The sequence below is a fragment of the Doryrhamphus excisus genome, linkage group LG8 (genome assembly GCF_037039965.1).
Source record: "Doryrhamphus excisus strain RoL-2023G ecotype Guam linkage group LG8, RoL_Dexc_Guam_v1.1, whole genome shotgun sequence".
Taxonomy (NCBI): Eukaryota; Metazoa; Chordata; class Actinopteri; order Syngnathiformes; family Syngnathidae; genus Doryrhamphus; species Doryrhamphus excisus.
The window spans coordinates 16593481-16621451 of record NC_136364.1 but is presented as its reverse complement, the minus strand read 5'-3'; the positions used below and the strand labels follow the sequence as shown (position 1 = coordinate 16621451).

Sequence of the window (27971 nt, the reverse complement as noted above, 5' to 3'; positions counted from 1 at the left end):
ACATGATCGATCTGTCTGAAGGAGCAATTGAGGTATGGCTATCCCTTTTATGTGGTGTTGTAGTTGTTTGGTCTTTGTGAGCCGATGAAGGATAATGCTAAAATGGATTAAAAACAAGCTAGCAAACATTTGACACTAACATGCCTTTAACGCTGCTGTTTTTGTGTGTAATGATTGAACGTCGAATAAAGGCTGTTTTTTTAACTGTTCATGTGATATATTGACCATTATAAATGATTCCAGGCCCTGTCAAGTGGAAATGGTGGGAATGAAGCAGTGCTTCAATTGGTGGTAAGTAAAAGCATTAACATGTCAAATTTATTGCCCATATCGTTAAACCTGCTTACCAATATTCTTAATAAATGTAATTGGCGTAAAAATAACGACGTGCATAGCGGAATAACTGTGTTTCTCATTCAAACAAACAAACAGCATCCATTTTGTTGTCAATTTGTGAGAATATGTTTGACACTTGGGAATAAAACAACAGATCTTTTGTTTATACTCTCATACCATGACTTTCTATACCATCAAGTAAAGTGAATTCATTGAATAAGCATGCATGTGTAAATATATAAATATGGAAATTGATCTTTAAAGTATTCTCACAGTGTTTTCTCTTCCATTTTTAGAACATTCGAAAGATCGAAGGGGGAAGCGGTCCTGTTCGCTTTCGGGTAATGATGAGTGATGGACAACACACCATGTCCTGTAAGTTTATGGGATATCATTAACATCTTCTCCGGATGCTTTAAGTATCATTTGAGACGCTTAGTTGAATATACAATAACTACTATAAGGTATTAAACAACACTCTTGTCTTATGGTGCCAAATGACTTCTTACCAAGCGAGTCAGAGCTTTTCTTCCTGTTACTCATGTAACGGCCATGTTAGATCTCTGAAGGACAAAAGAATGAAAATAAAGTTTCTTTCCTCTCCACTTCTGCACCCCTCATCAATGCCAACCACGTTTTATTTAGCAAAGAAAGGGAGTACTTGTTTTAATGGTGATAAACAAAACACAGATTTTATATTTACAATGTTTCACAAGTTTTTCACAACACTGCCAACTAGTGGCCAACATAGGTAACGGAGTGGGGGCGAGAATGGGATGGAGTGATTGACATGTGACATACAAAAAGTATTATGATTTAAAAAAAAAAAAAGAAAAACACATACCTGAAGGACAAAAGAATGAAAATAAAGTTTCTTTAGACGGAACATAAATTACACAATGTAACAAAAACCACAACAGGCCTAGTGTAACGCATATTCTGCCAGATATGTAAATGAAAAGAGGCCCTTTTAACTAAAACCAACGGTCAAAATAACATAAAACCACTTGAAATGACAAATATATATCGACATAAAAACAATATACACAACACAGATGACCAAATCTTAAACTAAACACATTTTGTCTGCAGCTCTTTAACTGGACTTACCCTCATCAATGCCAACCAAGTTGTGTGGCAAAGAGAGGGAGTGCTACCAGAGCTGGGGGCAACTATGGAAGCCCGGGAGGAGCAGAAGTGAAAGGATAAAATAAAGCATATACAAGGAAAGCGATGAAAATAGAGTAAACAAGATAAGAAAAAATAACACATTGAGATAAAATTCACACAATTACTAAATAATAATAAATTCACACATTTAGAAAATAAATAATACAGTGCATTTTTAACTCTGTTACACTCATACACACCAGCGAACTGAGAGATGCAGCTGCGGGGCAGAGACCTCCTCTTTCTCCAAACGATTCCCAACAAAGTGTGAAACATTATTGATGACATCAACGAAACAAACACATACTTGTGTAAAAACCGTGGACTTTCTAACAGACACAATGACATGAAAGCATCTGCTCCGTTTGGCAGCTTTCATGCTCTGCACGCAGCTCAACAGCATGGCAGAGGATAACCGACTGGCCCCGAACTGCATCTGTCTTCTCAAGCGACATGTGACCAACATTCTGAAGGATGGACGGTATGTGTCTTTTTTATTATTTTTTTAAAAGTTTATATATATTTACATTATATTGACTGTTTCCAAAATGTTTAATTTTTGTCTGTACAAAATTTCAGACGTGTGGTGATCATTTTGGAGATTGAGGTCATCAAGTCCGCCGAGGAAGTAAAGGGCCGCATCGGTGACCCCACACCTTACACTGATGGTAAGGTGAACACTTTAGCGTTTATTTACCTGTGTCACATTAAAAAAAAAACAACTAATCACTCATGCAGGCCAGAGTAAAGCACCCCAACAGGCTGCCCCGCCCCCTGCCGTCCGCCCTCCACTGCAACCTCAAACTGGAAATAACGGTGAGTCAAGGTTGGGTGTCTAATTAACTGAAGTGGTAGAATTTTTAAGTCCTTTTAAAGCTAAATGTCTCCCACCACTACAAAAAATCACTGCTACTCTGTAGATGAGTGACTATACGCCCCTGGTTGCTATATAAGTATATATAAATGCTGTATCAATATGTAAAAAAAAAACCAGCTTTAAAATGTTTCACTTTGACCTTTAGAAAAGGGTAAAATACAGGTATTTTACATTTTCACCACCAGATGGCAGCATTTATCTACTCTTCTGAGCTTTAAATTGCTGTCAAATTGCACTGCCCAATGAAAGCTGTTTTCTCACAAATTGTTTTATAATTTTGTTCCCTTACTTATTTTATCACCATAGATTATGTGTGTGTGTGTGTGTGTACTTGTTTCGGTGAATAGGATGACAATGAATAAAAAGTGAGGTTTGGACAATATGGACCTTAGCATAAAGTTCTCTCATATATATCTTACTTGTTGTGTGGAAATATGGGGTAATAACTATAAAAGCAATCTTCACTCGCTAAATGTACTGCAAAAAAGGTCAGTAAGGATAATTCATAATGCCGCCTACAGAGAACATACTAACTCCGTATTTCTAAAATCACAAATACTTAAACTTGCTGATATAGTTCATCTTCAAACAGCTAAAATAATGCATAAGGCTAAAAATAACCAATTAGCTAAAAATGTCATCCAATACTTTTCTACAAGAGAGGAGAAATATGATCTCAGGGAAGAACTACATTTGAAACACTTATATGCTAGGACTACGTTAAAAAGCCATAGCATTTCAGTATGTGGAATCAAACTATGGAATGGATTGAGTAAGGAACTCAAACAATGCACAACGATGAGCCAATTCAAGAAACAATACAGCAGTTGATGTTTGCTAAATACAAGGATGAAGAGTCTTGAACCAGTCATGATGTGCTATATATATCACTATATTGACACTTACTATGGTACACATAATGTCGTTGTATGGTCATATCACCTCGTACTTTGGTACGAGGTACATTATTAAAAAAAAAACAAACAAACCTTAAACTGTATTATGGAAAGCAGGAAGTGAACAAATGAAACAGTTACTGATTGTAAAAGTAAACTGTATTATGGAAAGCAGGAAGTGAACAAATGTAAGTTACTGATTGTAAAAGTAAACTGTATTATGGAAAGCAGGAAGTGAACAAATGTAACAGTTACTGATTGTAAAAGTACACTACCATCCCATTAAAAAAATGAAGCATTATTGTAATGTTTTTTTGCTAAACGATGTTAAAGGTCTCAAAAATTTGTCAATAATATCTATTATCATCAATAATACAATTTTAATGAAAAATAAAATAAAAAATAAAAAAAAACACAAAAAATAAAAACGTAAACTATAATAGGAAAGCAGGAAGTGAACAAATGTAACAGTTACTGATTGTAAAAGTACCAGATGGAGGGGTAGGATTTAATAAGCTTTGCTTCTTCCTACTCCTTTTGGACATGTGGAACTGTGAACTGATTATGTGATGCATTCAATTGTAATCTAATGCATGTTCAAATGAAATAAAACCATATATCACAATATTTTAGGGATGTATCACAATACGGCGATATAAAATGATCTAAAATTTTAGTTCAGAGTCTTGTATAAAAAGGTAGAAACCGTATAAGCCGTATAATGAAATACACTTGTCTCAAATTATGAAGCACATTTTGTTATTGGTAAGAAAGTGGCTAACTTTTCTAATGAGATGTGAGGGATCATAAAGGACATCACTGGTGATGTCACTGGTGATGGATGAGCACCTTATCTGATAACCTGTACCAGGGGCCGTCTAGCTCTTTTTTTTCTTTTTTTTTTTGGCTCTCAGTCATAGCAGCTCTTCATCCCCTCTAATCTGACGTGTGGGGGATTGAGTCTGAGGCGAGCATCCTCATCAGCACAGTCATTGTTCACTTCTGTGCATGCCCATGCTTGAGCTGGGGGCTTAATTACCATGAGTGCAGTGGTTGGCCAAGTGGGGGGACTTAAGTGGACACTTTGAACTCTAATCCTCTGTGTGAGCTGCACGCAAATCAAATGTACGACGCTTGTTCAAACGGGGAAGTCTCACATGTTTGGGGCCGCGCTCCTTCTCTCTCTCTTTGTTGCTCTCTCTGCTTCTTTTGGCGGGTAAAGGTAAAAGCATTTCACACTCTACTCTGGTTTTGTGAGTTATCCTTCGCAACCACAAGGTTGCCATCTTGCACTTGGGCCACCCTCCTTTTCACACAAGTTACCACAATGGCTAATATTGACTAACCATGGCATCTGTAAAGCTGAAGTTCACAGTACAGATGGATGCAAAATTAAGGCAGGGAAACATTGACTGAACCTTTACACATTGCTAAGTGTTCTTGCCCCCCCCCCCCCCCCCACTTTTTGCACTCCCTCAAGGTCATTTACCCGACTCTCTTGTCCTTTTCATTCTCAGTGAACAAAGTTGTCAACAAAGAATTTGGGAAGAAGCCCTTTACGCCCGGGACCCCAGGGGGGACCTTCAAAGTTGTGCCCATCGCCAGCCTCAACCCGTACCTGGCCAAGTGAGTTTGCTTTTTTTTGTTTGTTTGGTTTTTTTTTTTGGACAAAACAGCACAGTGGTTAGCATATTTGCCACACAGTCAGTTTACCTGGGTTCAAATCTCCCCTGTGTGGAGGTACTCCCACATTCCAAAAACATGCTAGGTTAATTGGCGACTCCAAATTGTCCATAGGTATGAATGTGAGTGTGAATGGTTGTTTGTCTATATGTGCCCTGTGATTGGCTGGCCACCAGTCCAGGGTGTACCCCTTTTTTGACCATGTGTATAACTGCTGTTCCAGAGATTTATACAGGAAGAGCCAAAGTGTGTCAGAGCTTTACTTCTCGTCACTCACACACGGAGAAACCCACAAAATAAAGTAATATCTGTCCTCAGGTGGACCATTCGTGTGCGCGTCACCAACAAGAGCAGCATCCGTACATGGAGCAACTCGCGCGGCGATGGCAAGCTTTTCTCCATGGAGCTCGTGGACGAAAGCGTGAGTGTCATGCTGCTATTTATTCCCATATTTCCCAAACCGGTTGGCACGGAAATGTGGTGCAGGTGCCTCGCTTGCCCTTCTTGTGTGATGTGACACTATGTGTTTGTCACAGGGTGAGATAAGAGTGACCGGGTTCAACCAAGAGGTGGACACATTCTACTCACTTATTGAAGTTGGCAAGGTAAGGATAATGCCAATTTTTTTTTTTCTTAAAATCTAATCTTCAAGCTTTTCCGAGATGGAAGCCGCAGAGAATTTTGAGGCTGCACAGCAATAAATTACCTCCAATCACCAGCCATCCTGATATATTTCTCTGTTTGGTCCAGGTTTACTACATCTCCAAGGGTTCCCTGAAGGTGGCCAACAAGCAGTACACCTCAGTGAAGAATGACTACGAGATTACTCTGAATGGAGACACCTCCATCACGCCATGTGAAGAGAACTGCAACGTTCCCATGGTGCTGTGTGACTTCATCTCAATCGCTGAGCTGGAGAAAACCGAGAAGGACGCCATCGTGGGTAAGGGGAATTGTTCCGAACTCCGTGCCCGTGTCTTGTATTGTTTTCAAGGTCTTGTAGTGTAGTTTGTCAACTTGAAGTAATTGTATTTTTGTGGTGTCTCGCACAGACGTGATTGGCGTGTGCAAGAGCGTGGAGGAGGTGACCCGCCTCACCACTAAATCTAACCGCGAGGTCTCCAAGAGGACACTCAACCTGATGGACACATCTGGCAAGTTGGTGACCGTCACGTTGTGGGGAGATGAAGTGAGTACAAACTTTCATTCATTCATTTTCTACCGCTTATCCTCACGAGGGTCATGGGGGGGGGATGCTGGAGCCTATCCCAGCTGTCTTCGGGCAAGAGGCGGGGTACACTCTGGACTGGTGGCCAGCCAATCACAGGGCACATATAGACAAACAACCATTCACACTCACATTCATAACTATGGACAATTTGGAGTCGCTAATTAACCTAGCATGTTTTTGTAATGTGGGAGAAAACCCACACATGCACTGGGAGAACATCCAGACTCCACACAGAGATGGCAGAGGGTGGAATCGAACTCGGGTCTCTTACATGTGTGGCAGCTAATTGATTTGCCCAACCCTAAACCAAACACAGGTTGTAAGATGTATGGCATTTTGTATTGTCAAATAGATCATTCATTTCATCTGAGAATCCCGTTATTAGCCTTGCTTTCTATTGTCTGCTTATTTGGTTCTTTCTAATCAGCACTTTCACTCTGAACTAAAGTCCAAGTAAAGGTTATTAGGTCACCTCGGTAAAAAAAAAAATCAGTAGATGAAATGAAAAGATGACACCAAGGTCATGATGGTTGTCTTTCCTTTGTGCAGGCGGAGAAATTCGACGGCTCGTCTCAGCCCGTCGTGGCCATTAAGGGAGCAAAGGTCTCTGACTTTGGTGGCCGCTCGCTCTCCGCATCCTTCAGCAGCACCCTGATGATCAACCCAGACATCCCCGAGGCGTACAAGCTCAGAGGCTGGTAAGCCCAGTTTAGGGAGTAGCTTCCTTGCTTTGTGCGTACATGTGACAATGTCGGAAACCATCTTATATGTTCCGGCTTTAGCCATATATATACATTATATTTTACAGATTATAATTGAAGTTTCTGTCTCTGGTCTTCCACATGAAAGAAGCGTTATTTGCTAGTAAACATCCAATCGATTCCATCCGAGTTTATTTATGGTACCTCACAACTAGGGTTGGAGTGATTATATTTTATATACCGGTATAGATTCTTTCAATCGTAATAAAATTGGTTATGCCAGTGGAAATGATAAATGGAAACAAGCCGAATTGATGACATATATATATATATATATATATATATATATGTATATATATGTATATATGTATATATATGTATATATATGTATATATATATATGTATATATATGTATATATATATATATATGTATATGTATATATATATATATATATATATATGTATATGTATATATATATATATATATGTATATATATATACATATATATATATATATATATATATGTATATATATATACATATATATATATATATATGTATATGTATATATATATATATATATATATATATATACATATATATATATATATATGTATATGTATATGTATGTATAGTATATGCAGTAAGATGAGTGCAATGCTGTTGTCGTGTAGAGAAGGAACGTTCACGTGTCGAAGTATTTACTCGGCAGTCAGCTCAATCGTGGCACAAAATCATTAAACACTAAACGACCCCCTCACTGGTTGAAATGGTGATAAACGCCGCTCGAAGTTGGCTGAATAGCAGCTAGCTGGAGTTAGCTTGTGTGGCTGTGTGGGCACGACTCAAGCTCTGAGTATATTTTCATTCATTCATTTTCTACTGCTGGAGCCTATACCAGCTGTCTTCGGGCGAGAGGGCGGGTACACCCTGGACTGGTCGCCAGCCAATCACAGGGCTCACATTCATACCTATGGACAATTTGGAGTCGCTAATTAGCATGTTTTTGGAATGTGGGAGGAAACCAGAGTACCCGGAGAAAACCCACGCATGCACGGGGAGAACATGCAAACTCCACACGGATTGAAATCGGGTCTCCTAGCTGTGATGTCCGTGTGCTAACCACTCGACCGCCGTGCAGCCAAGTATATTTTCAACACGCTTTAATGTAAAGACCAGGTGGGAAAAGTGTATTTAATTATATTATAGTGTTTCATACAAACCGTGTTATGTAGCATGTCGTACACCCCCCCCCCCCCCAAAAAAAAAACATTTCCTTCGGGACCATAAAGCCTGTGATTGGTTGACTTGTAGAACCTTATCCGTCTGAATATGACTTCCTCTGAGGTTGTGCAGTACAGCTCTGTGAACCTCCGATTTCACATCACCATTTGCAATAAATGTAACTGTACGGTATAGAGTGTTTCCAACTGCAATATTACTTCCTACTTTAATTGCAGTATTTGGCTCGCAACATAGGGTGCTAACAAGCTAAATAGTCGACAAGAGTTGTTGCTCTCCATTTTGTTGCATTTTGCTGGTTTCAGTTTTGAGTTCAGTCTGTACCTATTTCACATGGAAGGAGATGTGGGAATATTTCTGTCCCCCGGTGGGGGCATGACAGAAAATAATAGACAACCACCGCCGTATAGTGATGCTCAATGTCTTATTGTGTGTTTCCATTCAAAGACGTCTGGCGGCAAACAATCCTTTGACTCAGCATGGTCGCATCCCACCGAGTGTGTCTTGCTGTGATTGTCCTGTGATGGGAAAACTGAACAAGGAAGCAATTCAATTAAGCTCCCAATGGATCCTCTGATGATCCTTTTTCAATCTTTTCTCAGAAGGACCCCGACTCTTCCAGCGTGGGCTTTTACACTTTTCATCTATGCAGCCTTCTGGATGCAACATTGTTCTATTCACACAAAGGCATCATGCACAGGCATCTGGGAATTAAATGAATTGTTTTTGCCCGGTTGGTTGTCACGTGAAATTTGACTAGTGGAGAGGGACGATCAGCAAGTGGACAGCTTAGTGTTTCAACTAATGTCACATAATAGTCTCTGTCAAAGAGGGTGTTTTCTTGTTTGGAAGCTGAAGGATTACTCACACTTCATAGAGTTCCCATACATTTGTGGGAGGTGTTGATGTGGATAAAGGTGCTATAATGCTACAACATTCATTCATTTTCTTCTGCTTATCCTCACAATGGTCGCGGTGGTGTTGGAGCCTATCCCAACTGTCTTCGGACGAGAGACTGATGGCCAGCCAATCACAGGGCACATATAGACAAACAACCATTCACACTCACATTCATACCTATGGACAATTTGGAGTCGCCAATTAACCTAGCATGTTTTTGGAATGTGGGAGGAAACCGGATTACCCGGAGAAAACCCACGCATGCACTGGGGAGAACATGCAAACTCCACACAGAGATGGCCGAGGGTGGGATCGAACCTGGGTCTCCTAGCTGTGAGGTCTGCGCGCTAAACACTCGTCCGCCGTGCAGCCGTAGTTGAGCTTTTTGTGGTTAAAATAATAGTCATAAATAAAAGTAAATAATAAATCATTATTATCTTGCTTTCATTGACTTTGGAGTAAATGAATGGTACACTTAAAAAGACATTAATCTTATATTTATTTTGCATGACAAAGTTTTGTTTTAAGCCAATTGTCTCTTTCAAAAGTGCAAGCAAATTAACTTCTGTTTTACTCGAGTTGAGACAATTTCAACATCTCAACATATGCATTTTTAAGCATTTTTGCCTAAATTAAAAATTTTCACTCATAAAATGGTTCAATTGAAATGCAAATATAAGTTATCCAGAAGACTCATTCAAAGACATTGATGTAATATTCCACACTGGTCATTAGGTGTCAGTAATGTTCGGAGAGACACACAAGCACCAGACTTGATCGCCGGTACAGATGCCCCTTTTGCAGGTTTGCGGCCGTAACATCCTGTCCGCCACTCACTCTGCTCCCCTAGGAAACACTGATAACTACACATCAACATAAATAGTAGAAGCTGCTACAACTACTGTCATGCTTATTTATGAATGCTAGTAGTAGAAAAATAAAAATAGCAAACAGTTCTTGGCCATGCAAAGGCCCGCCACCCACTTTTGGGCTTGTGAACCACCAGTTTAGATGATGCTACAGGTTATTAGCATCTTTTAAAGTGGTGAAATGGCTTGTTTGCTCACAAAAATGCATTTAAAATTTATACTAATCCTGCTGACAATGGAAAATATTTTTTATTAATATTTCAAACACAACTTCCTGAAGTATTTTTCCATTTTCTTATCACTTCTATCCAGAAATAAAAATAAAAATTCACACACTCAAAACTTTGCGAGTCTATAAATAATTTGGGGCTTTATGCAGCAGTCTTAGTGAGTACCATGTGACCTTGCCCACTCATTTTTTTTGTGTGCAGACTGCAAGTTTCTTATTGTGGAAGATAAAATGCAGCATCCAAGTGTGGCCATGAATTGGTGCTTTGAGCCAGTAGGTGGCAACAGCACATCTTGAAAACAATCTCAACCCCCCCCCCCTCACCCCCCAAACATAGACAGTGTAGCTCCAAGCTGGCATGTTTACTTCTAGAACCGGATGAAGTCAAAGCTTTCACTCACTCTTGTTGTCACTCAAGGCCAATGCGGACGTCTCTTGTCAGCCTGCTTGTGACCGTAGGCCTTCACTTAGCTTTTGTCGTGACAGCAGGAAGCAAACAAGGCATTAACATTTTACCCTGGTGACCCTCATCACTCATCTGTGGTTCTTATCATGTTTTTAGACTAGCAACGACTTTAGTTAGTATCGGGGGCAATTTCCTTGTATTTGTAGGACCAACAATCTTGTACTGCATTCTTGAAAATCAGTTTAGCTTATTTAGATTTTTTTTAATTATTTTTTGATTGTGTTAGATCAGGGGTCTCAAACTCAATTTACCTGGGGGCCACTGGAGCTAGGGTCTGGGTGAGACTGTTATTTTCTTGAACAGGTTTTCCAAAACCCCCCCCCCAAAAAAACGCATTTATTAAAAACAAATAAAAAAATGAATAAACTTTGCTTTGGTTCCGATTTTCTACAAGAAAAGCTCTGATAAAACATTCCACTGTTCTCAAATATCTTCATTTTTATTTTTCTGCACAAAATAAGATGAAAAATAAACAAATCAAGAATAAAGCAAATCAATCAGTAATAAATAAATATAATAATAATAAAACGGCAAATAATTAAAACTTAAGAAACCACATATAGTTGGTGGGTAGACATAATTTTTTTCAGATTAAAATGAACAAAGCATTATTAGAGCCCTGTAGACATGACAAAACACAACTATAGTCACATTTATACTTTTTTTATTTACAACATATTGCACAACTGCAGGGTCTTGAGACACATGCTAACTCGCAAACTAGAGAGCTAGCGACCTAAACTGTAGCCTCCAAGTTATTTCCTTTAAACTTAAATAGCCAAAAACTTACCACTTCCACACTGATAAGGAGGATAACTATTAACAGTTATTTAACCTTTAACATGAACATGAATCAAACGTAATAATTTTTTCAGGGTACATGATACCATACAGCATCCATATCAAAGTTGCGCGAGCCGCACTAACATTAAACTTTCATATCAAGGCGGGGGCCTCAAACTAGTGTCACCGCGTGTTTGAGACCCCTGTGTTAGATTGTTGGTCGACAACATATTTTCCATCATATTTGTTCTCTCTGCCATTTTCAGGCAGAGATGCTTTAATTGTCGCTTCTCGCTGATAAGGCTGCTTCCAGAGAACTCAGCCCACCCCACCCCACGGCAATCTACCCCCTTGTGTCTGTGCCTGTCCTCGTTCATTCACACCCTGACATTTGACACGTGCAAGCGGCGGACATGCGTGTCCGACAAACCTGCAGTCATTATCTGGTTCCTTCACGAAGCTAGTTTGTCTCGCTGACACCACGCTGAGCTGAGTCGGGATGCGCCCGCTTTCCAAATGACAGCTGCACATTTTCTGCCGGATCTAATTTGTTTATGTCTCTGCCTCCTTCATCCCAGGCAGTGTTGCGTGACTGTGACGTGCCCTTTTGTTTACTGCATTCCTCATTGTCTGCCTTTTTGTCAAGGAGGGTTTTTTTGTTTAATTTTTAGATTGGACACTGATACCAATGATAAGTTATAAAAACAGTGATTATTTAGGATTAAACATTAATATTAAATAAGGCATATTTGTGTGCATGCATAATAAAAAGGTTAGTATCCGTGAATGCATCTTGCTTTGGTCTTGTGACAAGAAGGAAGTGTGGTTGCAAGGAGGGTTTAGATACTTGTATAGTATAAAGTAATCATTCATTTTCTACCACTTATCCTCACGTGGGTCGCGGGGGTATGCTGGAGCCTATCCCAGCTGTCTTTGGGCGAGAGGCGGGGTACACCCTGGACTGGTTGCTAGCCAGTCACAGGGCACATGTAGACAAACAACCATTCACACTCACATTCATACCTATGGACAATTTGGAGTCGCCAATTAACCTAGCATGTTTTTGGAATGTGGGAGGAAACCGAAGTACCCGGAGAAAACCCACGTATGCACGGGGAGAACATGCAAACTCCACACAGAGATGGCCGAGGGTGGAATTGAACCCTGGTCTCCTTGCTGTGAGTTCTGCGCGCTAACCACTCTATTCCATTCACATGATTTTGTATGGAAATCGGATGAAGCAGCCTTATTTACTCATTATTTTCTATGGGAAAATGTGCATTGGTTGGTTGTTTTGCTTTGAGTTTGATGCTCTGGGATGGATTAATGATGTTAACCAAGGCTGTACTGTACTGTACTATATTCCAGTATATCTTTCACCTCATATTTGGTCCCAAATGCTGATACTATGTAGAAATGCATAAAGGTAAGATTGGGTGTCTTTTGTGGACGGTGACGAGCTAGCGTGCTAGCGTTCTCGTCTTCAGTCATAGATAGACTTCCTTTATTGTCATTGCACAATAAAACAGCAGTGAAATTGCCAACGAAATGTCTCATGGTCACGTCTACGCAAGTCCTCGTCTATGCCTGCCCATAGCTAGCAGCTCATAACCCAAATTTTAGCTCACATTTCAAAGCAATTGCATCTAAAAAGCACTTGTTGGTTAGTTGGAACGCTCCTATGCAAATGTACTACTGTATAAATGACAATAAAAAAAAATTACGGAAGTGGTGCACTATTTTCCTCGTTTCTCTGGCAGTTGACGTACTCCATGACAGCTCAGCTCACAACGAGCGTAGAAACATAACCTTGGTCTTGTTCCTGGAGGTATCTGCCAGGGCTTTAAAGCTAAAAAAAATTCTATATGTATCTACAGCGGCGCAAACTAGTCGTGTTGAAATAAATGGCACACTCCACTGGTAGTAAAATTGCTTCTGGATGACCGTACAACATAGCCTTGTCGATACGCGTTAGCTCGCTCAAATCCAAATTGATTTTGTAATCCTTTCCTTTAGCGGAACCACCTACCTCGGATGTTGAGGTGCTCATCCATGTGGGCTGTTTTTCATGAGTCAGGTTAACGTGAAGCCACTTGCCAGCTCACAGGCGCAATCAAAAGCATAGCCTGCACTTGCGTAAATCAGCGTGCTCGCATTAGCCAGTGAAAAGTGGAAATTGGCAGGCGACGTGTTGCTCAGGCAGCAGTCTGCCTCGTTAATAAGGATGTTTTCGGTTAGTCACGCCTGCAGGAACACGGCATGTATTTACAACCTGACCCGTTCGCTGTTATGCCTTGCGGTCCAAACACAACAAAAAATAGTGAGCACTTTTGATATTTGCAACCATTTTGGACTGTTTATCTCCTCAACCTCAAATTGTTGCATTTTACCTTCACTCAGCTTGCTGTTGTCTTGTCTGGATTACACGGGAGCACTGAGCGAAAATTGTTTTTTTTTCTTTTTTTTTATGACTGCAACAACCCCGACCAAAGCCAGCTCATCAATCCCTCTTCTCTTGGTTCATTTCTCAAGCCTGTCTCTTGCACTGATTTGCTCTCTGAGCCCTCAAACAAACTCAAAAATAAACGCTCTGCTGCCCATTGACGGATTTGAAAAGGCTGATGTTATATGTCCGATGGATTCAGGTAGTGGTGACAATTAATTTTTATGTTTTATAAACATATCTTGGGCGGCACGGCGGAGGAGTGGTTAGCGCGCAGACCTCACAGCAAGGAGGACCAGGGTTCGATTCCACCCTCGGCCATCTTTGTGTGGAGTTTGCTTGTTCTCCCTGTGCATGCGTGGGTTTTCTCCGGGTACTCCGGTTTCCTCCCACATTCCAAAAACATGCTAGGTTAATTGGCGACTCCAAATTGTCCATAGGTATGAATGTGAGTGTGAATGGTTGTTTGTCTATATGTGCCCTGTGATTGGCTGGCCACCAGCCTCTCGCCTGAAGACAGCTGGGATAGTCTCCAGCACCCCCACGACTCTCGTGAAGATAAATGGTAGTGAATGAATGAATAATATTAATGGGGAGGCTGCACGGCGTACGAGTGGTTAGCATGCAGCCCTCACAGCAAGGAGATCTGAGTTCAATTCCACCCTCGGCCATCTCTGTGTGGAGTTTGCATGTTCTCCCCGTGCGTGCATGGGTTTCCTCCCACATTCCAAAAACATGCTAGGTTAATTGGCGACTCCAAATTGTCCATAGGTATGAATGTGAGTGTGAATGGTTGTTTGTCTAGTCCAGGGTGTACCCCGCCTCTCGACCGAAGACAGCTGGGATAGGCTCCAGCACCCCCGCTACTCTTGTGAGGAAAAAGCGGTAGAAAATGAATGAATGAATGAATAAACATATCTTGATTTATGCGTCTATACATCTACCCTTATAAAACACACAATAAAGCAAGCGCAGACCCAAATGTTTGGCACCACCAAACATGTAAATCTGTCTCGACCCCAATTATGAGGGATTTTCTTGGGTAAAAATATGATTTTGCATTTGCAGGAATACATTATCTTAGAGAGCTATCTTGCTAGGGCGTATGGTCAAATGTCAATACATTACCATGTGTAATTTATTCTTGTATACTAAGGATAACCTTATTGTGTAGGTATGACAAGGAAGGCCATACCATGGAAGGACAGTCGCTGACGGAAATGAAAGGTGGCGTCGGAGGGGGAAGCACCAACTGGAAGACTCTATCCGATGTGAAGACGGAGCACCTGGGACACGGACAGAAGGTACGAGGCCTTGATGCTCTCAGACACGTGAGATGCTATGCTCATTAACATTCATGACGAGTTCTTAGAGGATGTTCAAGCACGAGCACATAGAGGCAACATGTAACAGCCCACACTGCATGCTGTAAAAGGCCAATGCAGCTTTTATAGTGTATAGCCTCTCCTGCGTATAACCTTGTCATGTCACAAAGGTTGTTTTCAGCCAGCAGCCCTGATGATTTTTTTTATAATCATTAACTTATTAAATGGCTGCAACACCGGTTACGTGCACTAAAAAGGTTCCCGATCTCCTCTTCCAGCTCATTAATCTGCTGTCTCCTCAGTCTTCCTGTTTGCTCTTGCTGAAAGTCACATTTCCCTGTGCTATTGATTACATAGACTTTATTCTTTGCCCTCTCTAATGAAATTACTGCCCGTGGATAAGTAAAATATGTGCTCTTTAATTCCCTGCTTCTTGTTTGTACTGCGGAGAGGAAATGGTGCTCACAGAAGTGTGTGTGAATCAACCAGAGCATAGCCGACGCACTTTAACCTAATTCGGCATGCACTGCATGAGATTAAGTTAGGAAAAGGGCAAATCGTGGATTATGGTAACACAGCATGAAGCAAGAAACTGGTCCAGGGCAAACATCAGTCTTGGGGTTGCTTCACTCATAAAGCTGTAAACAAAGTCGCTATATATGTGAGCGACACGTAAGGAAAACTATTTTCACGAATCATCGATTCAGGTTGCTGTACTTAAAGTCACTTTTGACCGTCATATTCGTCTTTGATGGTGTTATTTTGTACAGTCGTTAAATATTTGCTACATTTAGTCTGAATCTGGCACCCTTAGTGAGAGTGGCTGTTAATGCTGTACTGCCAGAGGAGTAGTTGATGATGGAATAATTAGTTGACTATGCAAATCATAAGCACTTTGTTTGAGGTCTGTGATGCAGGCCAGCTCTATTCTATGGGGGCCGTTTGACACATGTGGTTAATCATATCGTTTACATACGTACCCGTACTGGTACACCGTTCCGGTTCGTTTCATATAGTTCAGTTCATTCTCTACATGTAGTGTGATGTGCACCTCCCAAAAAATCCATGATCTCCAATTCATTCAGAATCCTTCACGAATCTGACTATTCTCATGCATCGATTAGTTCCAGCTGCAGTAGCACTCGCCTTCTCTCTTTAATTGCCACTGATTGCTCGATACAAATGAAGCTAACAAGCTAAGGCTATGTCTACATGAACGCGGATATTTTCCAAAAAGCACATTTGTGTTCAATAAGGTTTACAAACACGCTAGTGTTACACATTTCTTATGACACAAACCAAAAGGTTGTCCAAAGTGTGGCACGGTAGTTGTTTTTTTTTTTTTTTTTGGCCCGCTGCACATAAAATTAAACAAAATCAGTAAAAATGGGGGAACATGTAGCAAAAGGAACACCAGTGAGGGATTTTTTTTTTGTTTGTTTCACTATTTTCGGTATGCAAGGCCTGCATACTCAAATTCCCAGCTAATACCAAGGGCACTAAAGAAAAGGCTCCATTTCGGGGTAAATATTTAAGTCAGCAGAAAACTCAAATACTGTTCAAAGTACAGAATTTTTTTTTCATACAAAAACCTGAATAAAAAAAGCCCTAATTATGTTTAGAAGTACAAAAAACTGGACTCACCTCCAGCCTCCACTTGATTGACTCCGAATGAGGCTGGAGTGTAATGAGTCGTAATTTAATGTAGATTAAGAGATACTTTCATTTGAGATCTCGTTCTGGAAAACAGGACGGATCCACCCCGGTGACTTTCCGCCTCGAGGATGTGTGGATCTCCACTGCAGTGCTTTCACTTTTGTGTTCCCAAATACCAGAAACTCTCCAACGACACCAAGCTAGATTTGTCGCTTGTCGTTTTTGAGAAAATATGTTGCTCAGAGAGTTTGTATTGTCGGGGGTGGGCGGGGCAGCAGCTTTGCTAAAGAGCGCTGACACACAAACACAACCGAGCGAGGCAGATCTCTGTGCTACAAGATACAAGGGGAACAGCGCAAATCCAATTTATATTATATGAATTACGTTTGTTTTTGATGGCGGTTTCGAGTGGTTAGTGCGCAGACCTCACAGCTATGAGACTAGGGTTCAATTCCACCCTCTGCCATCTGTGTGGAGTTTGCATGTTCTCCCCGTGCATGCGTGGGTTTTCTCCGGGTACTCCAGTTTCCTCCCACATTCCAAAAACATGCTAGGTTAATTGGCGACTCCAAATTGTCCATAGGTATGAATGTGAGTGTGAATGGTTGTTTGTCTATATGTGCCCTGTGGTTGGCTGGTGACCAGTCCAGGGTGTACCCCGCCTCTCGCCCAAAGACAGCTGGGATAGGCTCCAGCACCCCCTGCGACCTTCATAAGGAAAAGCGGTAGAAAATGAATGAATGAATGTTTGTTTTTGATATTGTGCTTAAACAAAATATCTATTTAAAAATGTGGATATCACCAAGCCCTAGTTAGAATTAATGGTGACTATTACTATAATTTAGCAGCAAAATGAGGCACCGATATCGTTAGTACCGCAGCGCTGCCATTGTGGTACAACATTTTGGTACGCATCCATAGTACATTTCACAGCTCTTAGCACAGGAAACTACCCAACTACACACTTTTTACAACTGATTTGCTTGGTGCACACTGGGCTTTTGTATGCCGCTCGAGGCTGCAAGTGACCCACCCCTCCTTCTGGTGTCCTATTAATTCCTTCCTCAGTGGCCTAAAGTGCAGGATTTTCAGTCACAGATAGTAAATGGCTTATGGCTTCACCTTTTATGCCTCTTTGAGTTGCCACTGCGGCTCCTCTGTTGTCTGAAGGCCAACAATACAGCTTAAGTCGTCCTTGTATTTCTTCGCCCACAAATCAAGACTGCCAGCTTTAGCCGGCTGTCAGGTGAAGGCTTCTTCTCTTGGCGTCCTCTGGCAAGCAGGAAAAAAAGGTATTGACCCCCGGCCTATGGAAGTTCACGCTTCTCGTGTGTGATGTGGCCCCGGTGCTGACAAGAGGAGCTGAGTCGAGGCTGTCCTCAACCCGCCTGAGAGGAGGCCGACATCGGTGTCAAAGCGTCTCAAGACCCTCCCAGAGAAAGTCGGGTACGATTAATTACCCCTGTCACAAAGTGTCAATGCCACAATCTCCTGCTTCCATGTGGCCTCCTTTGCCCTTTGTGACAGTAACCTGCCACCTCGCCGCTGTGGTTGTAACGGCCTTTGACAGAAACGACAAACAAACTTTGTACCTCTCTCTGGACGACTGCCCTGGTCAACGGCACACTAATTGACGGGGGATTGACTTGATTAATGGAACTTCTTTTGAGAGGGGGATTGGGTCATGTGGGGTGTTGGAAGGGAATCATAACAGCCAATGAAGAAGCGCCGGCCCCTCACTTTTCAGACTCCATACTGTGTAGAACTTGTACAACCACTGAGTGCACAATAACGGTGATTCCCAAAGTGCGGCATGGGAATTAAAATGAAAAACAATTGGTGCCGAACACTCAAAATTACGAGTGCTCCTGAACGCCTCAAAGTGCGAGGAGAACGCAAATTCTGAATGATTAGTTTGTGCATTAGGAGTTTTTAATCGGGCTGTGGTTAGTGTGTAGGCCACACCAGGAGAACCGGGTTCGATTCCCCCCTCGGGTGGCTGAATGCCTCAAAGTGCAATGAGACCGCAAATTGTGAATTAGTTTGTTCATTAGGAGTGTTTCATTGGGCTGCACGGTGTTAAAGTGGTTAACAAGCAGACCACACCGGGAGACCCGGGTTCGATTCCCCCCTCAGGCGGCTGAACGCCTCAAAGTGCGAAAAGCCGCAAATTGTGAATTAGTTTGTTCATTAGGAGTGTTTCATCAGGCTGCACAGTGATGGAGTGGTTAGCGTGCATGCTACGCCGGGAGACCCGGTTCGATTCCCCCCTCAGGCGGCTGAATGCCTCAAAGTGCGATGAGACCGCAAATTGTGAATTAGTTTGTTCATTAGGAGTGTTTCATTGTGCTGCACGGTGATAAAGTGGTTAACATGCAGACCACACCGGGAGACCCGGGTTCGATTCCCCCCTCGGTCGACTGAATGCCTCAAAGTGCGAACAGACCGCAAATTGTGAATTCGTTTGTGCATTAGGAGTGTTTCATTGGGCTGCACGGTGTAAAAGTGGTTAACATGCAGACCACAATGAGAGACCCGGGTTCGATTCCACCCTGTCGGGCATCTCTGTATGGAGTTTGCATGTTCTCCCTGTGCATGTGTGGGTTTTCTCCGGGTACTCTGATTACCTCCCACATTCCAAAAACATGCTAGGTTAATTGGCGACTCCAAAGTGTCCATAGGTATGAATGTGAGTGTGAATGGTTGTTTGACTATATGTGCCTTGTGATTGGCTGGCCACCAGTCCAGGGTGTACCCTGCCTCTCGCCCGAAGACAGCTGGGGTAGGCTCCAGCATGCCCGCAACCCTAAGGATAAGCGGCGGAAAATGAATGAATATCAAGTGCATTGTCAGTGACCTCTGACCTCAGTCACTTGTGGATGAAAGGACTAGCAACCCGTGCTGAGATCTTGCAGAAGAATTATTTCTAAACATTTGCATGAAGCTGTGGCGCCCTCTCAGCGCAGGAGTGATGCCCCCCCCCCAATTCTCCCCCAGTTTTCATTTCTTCATTACAGCACATTCAGACCCCCCCCCTCTTCTTTGTATTCATCTATTTATGAATGTGAAATCCATTTCCCTTGCTTTGGGTATTTTCCATTCCAACAAGGGATGTCTCCTAAAAGCTATTTATGTGCAGCCGGTGTCTAAGACTCGCCTCTGCGCCAGAGGCAGCAGGCACCGCTTTCATTTGCATTTACGTCGTCGCTATTAGGATTCTGCACTGGACCAGCGCCGCTCCCTGCGTGCTCATATAACACCACTAACACGCCGTCCTTGTCTTTGCTTTGTCCACTTCATTTTTATGCTTGAAGCATCGGTCATGAAAGAGCTACAGTACCTCTCCAAAAAAACACTTTTCTTTCTTCCCGATTTTAGGCCGACTACTATACATGCCTCGCCACCATTGTGTACCTCCGTAAGGAATACTGCCTGTACCAGGCCTGTCCGAGCCAAGACTGCAACAAGAAAGTGGTGGACCAGCAGAATGGGATGTTCCGCTGCGAAAAGTGTGACAAAGAGTTTCCCAACTTCAAATACCGCCTCATCCTGTCTGTAAGTGACTCAGCACTGGGCTCCCCTCAGGCCGCATCCTTGTGATGTGCGTGCTTTTTTTTTTTTATTCTGGATGATAGATTATGCAGTAAAACAATGCTAAAATACTATTTTTATTTAAAAACATGCTGTTTAAGGAAAATGCACCCTGGTGGATTCAGCCTAAAACATGCTCTTACCCTCCTACTCCTGCACAAAAAGCTGATATATGCAAATATTCATAGTTTGCATTCTTGTTCCGTCTTTGTCCTTCAGTGAAGAGACACTTCCTTAACCGTCTGTCTTCTTCTGTGCATAAATTATTGATAAGTTAATTGTTTTACATTTATTTTCCATGTGATGGGAGAATATCTTCAGTGGCAGTTTTATATTGAACGGAGCCATGCTGCCTGAATGGAGCTGTGTGAAAACATCCCAGTTATTTATTGAAGTCTAATGAATAGCTTGAGATTGGTACAAAGGTAAAATGCCAAACTGAAAATTATGTATTTCAGAATTATCCAAAAATCCTTTTTGCGGGAATCTCATAATGGATCAACAAAGATGTTGATATATATTCATGGTAGCCTTGACAGTTGGGGCTGCTAATTCCTACAGGTATTACAGCATTGCTGGAGTACTTTCTACTTCCTGTACGCATAGAAGCTGTTTTTGGAACACATTAGCCACGTTTACATGAGTTTTTCATTTTCCGAATGACCTTTCCGAAAAGCAATGGTATACATGGAAAGGAATATTCCAATCGCATGTCTACATGCGCCGCTATAATCAACCAGAATAGTCAATGGGGCATGCGCAGTAAAGCGTAAACACCAACATCACGTGATACCGACTTCCTCGAATTTTTCTTTCTAGGTTGAGAAACATGACTGCCATCTTTGCAGGAGCATCGGGCGGAATTAGCAACTAATCGCCCATAAATCACTGATCATTTGTCTAATGATTATAAAACTTCGATAATGTCTGTATTACATGTACGCTAGCATATCTTCCGAAGAATTTGGAGCAGACGTGAACCATTTCGGTTGATAAGTAGGCGAGTTTATGTCTATGATAAGCCTTGTTTGCATCGAAGTTCACTTCAGTTAGCGACTTTAATTAGCCACGTTTACATGAGTTTTTCCCTTTCCGAATGACCTTTCCGAAAACAATGGTATCCATGGAAAGGAATATTCCAATCTTTTGTTTACATGTGCCGCTATAATCAACCAGAATAGTCAATGGAGCATGCGCAGTAAAACGTAAACATCAACATCACGTGATACCGACTTCCCCGAGTTTTTCTTTCACTTGTTGGAATAACTCCGTATTACCAATTTTTCGTTCCTCCAATCTTGAAATTTAGTTTGAATCAAAAACAAACTTTCCGCAGCAGTCCAAAGCCGATTGCTCACCTCTATTTTTTTTTAATCGAAGAACATCTCGAGCTGCGTGTTACGTCATATCTCAGCATTCGCTGAAAGAACGCTTGGAGGAACAGGAAAAGATAAAGTTCCATCTTGCTAATATTTTATAATTAAGCTCAGCACATGTTTTTTTATATAGATATGTATTTTCTTTTTAAATAAAACTGGACTTGTGAATGGCGTATAGAAGGGTTTAGATTCTGTTCCACAGATGGCGCTAATGCACACGAAAGCTGCTTGCCAACCGCCAATAAACAACAGAAGAAGAAGAACGCACCCTGACAGCTTTCTGATTGAGTGGTTACAAGATACCTCAATCGGATTGGGGAAAGGAATATTCCACCCCCAGGAATCCGATTTATATATTCATTTGGATTGGCACTTTTCTTTCGGAATGAGGTGTATACAAAGGTTAGATTCTTTCTGTTTGAGCAAATAATCCCAATGGAATTGGAATATTTGGGTCCATGTAAACGTGGCTATTGTGCTACAATGCTCTTGTGAGCATCAGTTGAACTGTTTTTCCCTACAGAGAAACTTTGGTGTCTGTGTGTAGCTCACTACTACCCACAGCTGACGTTCTGTTCTTCTTAAGACCACTTGTTGCAGACTAGACCACACATATAGCTTAATTGCTACAAGACTATCAATCAATCAAATATTAGCTAAAGTGCAGTCACTTGTTCTTTACGAGAAGGTCCTCTCAAGCAGCTAACTTCAGTGTTCTTTTATATTTGTCAGGCCAATATTTCAGATTACGGAGACAACCAATGGGTGACCTGCTTCCAGGAGAGCGCAGAGGCCATTTTGGGCCACAACGCAGATTATCTGGGACAGCTGAAGGACTCGGTAAGCAGTGGTTTTAAAAAAAAAAAAATGTGTGCATTGAAGCTCATCTTCTTCCTTAAATTATGCAAGACGTGCACTGAAGTTATAGATGATGCAAATGTTTGATGTCGTTTTCAGAATGAAGCCGCCTTTGACGAGATCTTCCAGCACGCCAACTTCAACACATTTGTGTTCCGCAACAGAGTGAAGCTGGAAACGTATAACGTAAGTTGCAACATACAGTGAAGAAAATAAGTATTTGAACACCCTGCTATTTTGCTATTTCTCCCACTTAGAAATCATGGAGGGGTCTGAAATTTTCATCGTAGGTGCATGTCCACTGTGAGAGAGATAAACTAAAAAGAAAAATCCAGAAATCACAATGCATGATTTTTTAACAATTTATTTGTGTGATACAGCTGCAAATAAGTATTTGAACACCTGTGTATCATCTAGAATTCTGACCCTGAAAGACCTGTTAGTCTGCCCATTAGAAGTCCACCTGCACTCCATGTATCATCCTGAATCAGATGCACCTGTTTGAGGTCGTTAGCTGCATAAAGACACCTGTCCACCCCATACAATCAGTAAGACTTTAACTTGTAACATGGCGAAGACCAAAGAGCTGTCCAAAGACACCAGAGACAAAATTGTACACCTCCACAAGGCTGGAAAGGGCTACGGAGCAATTACCAAGCAGCTTGGTGAAAAAAGGTCCACTGTTGGAGCTATCATTAGAAAATGGAAGAAGCTAAACATGACGGTCAATCTCAATCGGAGTGGAGCCCCATGCAAGATATCACCTCGTGGGGTCTCAATGATTCTAAGAAAGGTGAGGAATCAGCCCAGAACTACACGACAGGACTTGGTCAATGACCTGAAAAGAGCTGGGACCACCGTTTCCAAGGTTACTGTAGGTAATACACTAAGACGTCATGATGTGAAATCATGCATGGCACGAAAGGTTCCCCTGCTTAAACCAGCACATGTCAAGGCCCGTCTTAAGTTTGCATATGACCATTTGGATGATACAGAGGAGTCATGGGAGAAAGTTTTATGGTCAGATGAGACCAAAATAGAACTTTTTGGTCATAATTCCAATAAGCGTGTTTGGAGGAAGAAGAATGAAGAGTACAATCCGAAGAACACCATCCCTACTGTGAAGCATGGGGGTGGTAGCATCATGCTTTGGGGGTGTTTTTCTGCACATGGGACAGGACGAGTGCACTGCATTAAAGAGAGGATGACTGGGGCCGTGTATTGTGAGATTTTGGGGAACAACCTCCTTCCCTCTGTCAGAGCATTGAAGATGGGTCGTGGCTGGGTCTTCCAACACGACAACGACCCGAAGCACACAGCCAGGAAAACCAAGGAGTGGCTCCGTAAGAAGCATATCAAGGTTCTAGCATGGCCCAGCCAGTCTCCAGACCTGAACCCAATCGAAAATCTTTGGAGGGAGCTCAAACTCCGTGTTTCTCAGCGACAGCCCAGAAACCTGACTGATCTAGAGAAGATCTGGGTGGAGGAGTGGGCCAAGATCCCTCCTGCAGTGTGTGCAAACCTGGTGAAAAACTACAGGAAACGTTTGACCTCTGTAATAGCAAACAAAGGCTACTGTACCAAATATTAACATTCATTTTCTCAGGTGTTCAAATACTTATTTGCAGCTGTATCACACAAATAAATTGTTAAAAAATCATGCATTGTGATTTCTGGATTTTTCTTTTTAGTTTATCTCTCTCACAGTGGACATGCACCTACGATGAAAATTTCAGACCCCTCCATGATTTCTAAGTGGGAGAAATAGCAAAATAGCAGGGTGTTCAAATACTTATTTTCTTCACTGTATATCCCATAATGATCTATACCTCGCTCTCTTTTTGACTGACAGTAGATGCTCATTCTCAGTGGCTTTTAAGAGGCGCACACACAGAAGTACATACATGTTTTTTTTTTTTTTTTTGCGGCCACTGTTTCCGAGGCCACACACAAACACACACACAGAGGGTTGTTTTGTGGTGCATAAAAGAATTGATTGGGCTGGGGCTCCGAGCAGGAAGCTTGGAGTCCAGCCAGCACCCGCATCCGCCTATGTCCCCCACAGAAGAAGCCACTGTGTAGCTCTTGTTGGGCCCGACGGTGCTGCTGCAAACAGACACAGCCTGGTCGTCGCCGCCGCCTCCCGAAACCACGTTTGCATCAACACCTGCAAAACGCCTCCTTAGTACTCCAGCCCAGCCATCATGTGATGAATGTCGCCGATGGACGCCACCGTCTTCTTCAGTTAAAAACCGAAGTCCAGAACAAAATCCAATTAGTCTTTGGTTGTTTTACAGCTGCCCTTTCGGAGGTGTGCTATCATCCTAACATCCAGTAGGACATGAATGCACTTTCTCAGCATTTTTCCTCAGAAGGTCACCAAGCGCACCCGTTACTAGGAGTTTCTTTTAAATCGCCATAAAAAGCCTCCATTAGAGTGGAAATCTGATTTATTTTGCGGTTCTGCCGACTGAATGTTGGAATGTTGATCACAATCCGTTTCAAACAGTCATCATAAAACCTCTATTTGTTTAAATTCAAGTGCAAAAAAAAAAGTTAAGCACTTGATAGCAAATTTAAAATGTATAACTAATAACTTCTGTGTATAGCAGCGGTGGGCAAATATTTTGACTCATGGGCCACATTGGGTTAACAAAATTTTCTGGGGGGCCAGAACATATATTTCACACACAAACACACACACACTATTTTTATTTTAATATGCTTATAATTTTCCTTGAATTATTTGTCTAAATTTATTTGTAAAAGTATTATACTATCAGCTGTATGTTTTTCAGGAGCACTTTAAACATCAGACCACATCAAACTATGTAATTTAATTTTACAGTTTTATTATTTTTATTATTTTTACTAAACAAGACATCCGACTTGCAAGTCATGTTGCCAGTTTGTATGTTAAAAGTTGAAATACTTACAAAGCATCTGGCGGGCCGGATTCAAACGCTTGGTGGGCCGCATGTGGCCCCCGGGCTGTAGTTTGCTCACCCCTGGTGTATAGTGTCGTAGTGGCTACAAAAAAAAAAATACACGAGGTTTCCAGCTGGTGTTTTTACGGTAACTTAATAGTTTAGAGCAGTGATTCCCAAAGTGTGGGCAGTGGCCACCTGGTGGGCCGTGGTGGTACTGCAGGTGGGCCATGAGTGGTCATTCATTTTTGCAAATATTTTGTATTATTTATTTTTAAATTTAAAATTATTTTTATTGTAAAATATTTATTGCACAATTAAAAAAAATACATTTATAGGCCTAATAACCTATTGAGTGTTATTGACATGTCACAATATTTTAGGAACCTTATATAGTTTATGATTGGAACGTAACTCTGGTCATCATGCCAGTCTTGAATGCAGTTATGAAAAGTATGAGAATTAATTGGATTAAAAGTTTGGGTTTCTTTTGTACCCCTGCTTTCATTTCAATCCTGAATCTTTGTAATAATAATAATAATAATAATAATAATAAGTTAAGTGTTCTGAGAACGCAGCATTTCCTCTGTACTGTTTATAGGACAAAGGTGGGCCACAGACTTTTTTTTTTAGATTTTCAAATGGGCCCTGAGTTGGTAAAGTTTTAGTTTTATTTGATCTATAACCACCATTCTCTTTCATCATAATAAGCAGTGTCATGCTTGCTCATCAATACGGACATGTGTCCATAAGGAAGACCTCACATTCATCAGTGGCGGACTAATGGAGACAAAGGGAATAACGTGTTTACATGCAGAAGAGTAATAGCTGCGGTAGATATGACCTTGCCATCTAGACGGCTGCGGGGGTGCTTGTGGCATTTAAAGCTTACCCTGCAAACACCATGTCTGTCATATTAAGTACTGTGTAGTGAAGATATTCCATTATCTATTATATATATATATATATATATATATATATATATCTCCAATGTCAGATGGGAGATAAGCGGGTCGAGCTGCACTCTTTGGTATGCCATTTTATGAAGCTCCTGGGTTGTTGATCCCTGATTCCCATTTGGGATCTGTCCATGGTGGTTGGATGCCCTTCCACAGCATTCATTCCAGACAATCAATACAATTTCTCTTTGAAAAAGTGTTGTTAGCTTTGAGTACGACAAAGCATGCGAGTGACCTGCAGGGTTTCTGTATTAGCCCAGCTTGTTTACAGTTAGCTTCAGGGCTGATCAGGATCCGCATACGGCCTCACCTGTTTGCGTGCCGAAGGTGATGGGCTCATTTTATTTCTTCCACTGTTGCAGGTTTTCCGTTCAACATTTGCATCTATGGAAGTTGACAAGTCTATTGCAAGGCAAATCAGTTTTTTGTTAAAATGTTAAATGCGATTGTTTCTCTTGTCAGGATGAATCCAGGATCAAGGCAACTGTGATGGAAGTGAAGCCCGTCGACCACAAGGACTACTGCAAGAGGTTGCTCATAAACATCAGGAAAATGCAAGCCGACAAATAGTGTGTGCAGCTCCGATGTATTTTTTCTTTTCTTGCGAGTATCCTCTTGGCGCTGGTTGAAGGAAGTGAAACTTGCGCTGTTTTTTGGCAAAAGGCTGCGATAATTTTTGCAAACATCCTCCTCTGTTGAACACTTCTTTTTTTTGTAATGTAGTCGTTGTGCGTGTAAGTCCGGGTCAGCGAGTCACAAACGACATCAGCAGTGCGTCTTGTCTTAAGTCAGCCAGTTGTGACTTCATGCACTGTGATTATGGAATACTATTTACACTTTTTTTTTTTTTTTTTTTTACACTGACACACTGCAAGTAGCTGGACCGGACCTGCACAGCCATGATAAGTCTGTTTATTCTCCATTTTCATTTTCGTCCCGCTCTCTGACTTCCAAGCACATTGCAGAAAAACAGCTCTTCTATTTAAGCGGGTTGCAAGTGTTTTTGTAACTGTTTATGTTCTCCATTATATTTGTATTCTAACCTGACCTAAAATAAAAACATACACACATCTTATTTGTTCCTGTGACATGTTTCGCCCATGCATATCGGCTTTTTGACAGTTCCTGCATGGACCCAACACCTCAATTCAGCAGCCGCCTGCATGCTTTTTGAGCCATGTGGAAGTGGACACTTTGAATTGGAACAACTTGGTTCTGTTCGCTTCACTGCAGACATGCTTTAGCGATTCTACTACCACTTTCCATGTCGGCTTGCAGCAGTTTTCAGCAACTCTGACTGCAGTGGATTATATTTCAGCGTTATATGTACAATTTCCTCATAGTGTGATTCCTAGAAATAATTGGCGATAAGAAGAAATGTGTATAATTGAATGAACTGCCTTGGTTACTCAGTAATGTTTGCTCATATTAGCAGTAAATGAGCACCGCT

General features: G+C 41.6%; 1 protein-coding gene across 1 annotated transcript; it reads left to right on the top strand.

Moving 5' to 3' along the window:
• The first annotated feature begins 213 nt into the window (after positions 1-213).
• On the top strand, positions 214-27594 carry rpa1 (replication protein A1). The gene is made up of 16 exons (XM_058080426.2): positions 214-291; positions 633-711; positions 1879-1987; positions 2086-2174; positions 2245-2322; positions 4797-4905; positions 5281-5383; positions 5499-5567; positions 5713-5905; positions 6015-6151; positions 6743-6891; positions 15001-15130; positions 20186-20362; positions 22510-22617; positions 22735-22821; positions 26984-27594. Exons 2-16 carry the CDS (start codon positions 681-683, stop codon positions 27089-27091), a joined length of 1677 nt encoding a protein of 558 aa, XP_057936409.2. The 5' UTR covers positions 214-291; positions 633-680; the 3' UTR covers positions 27092-27594.
• The last annotated feature ends 377 nt before the right edge of the window (positions 27595-27971 follow it).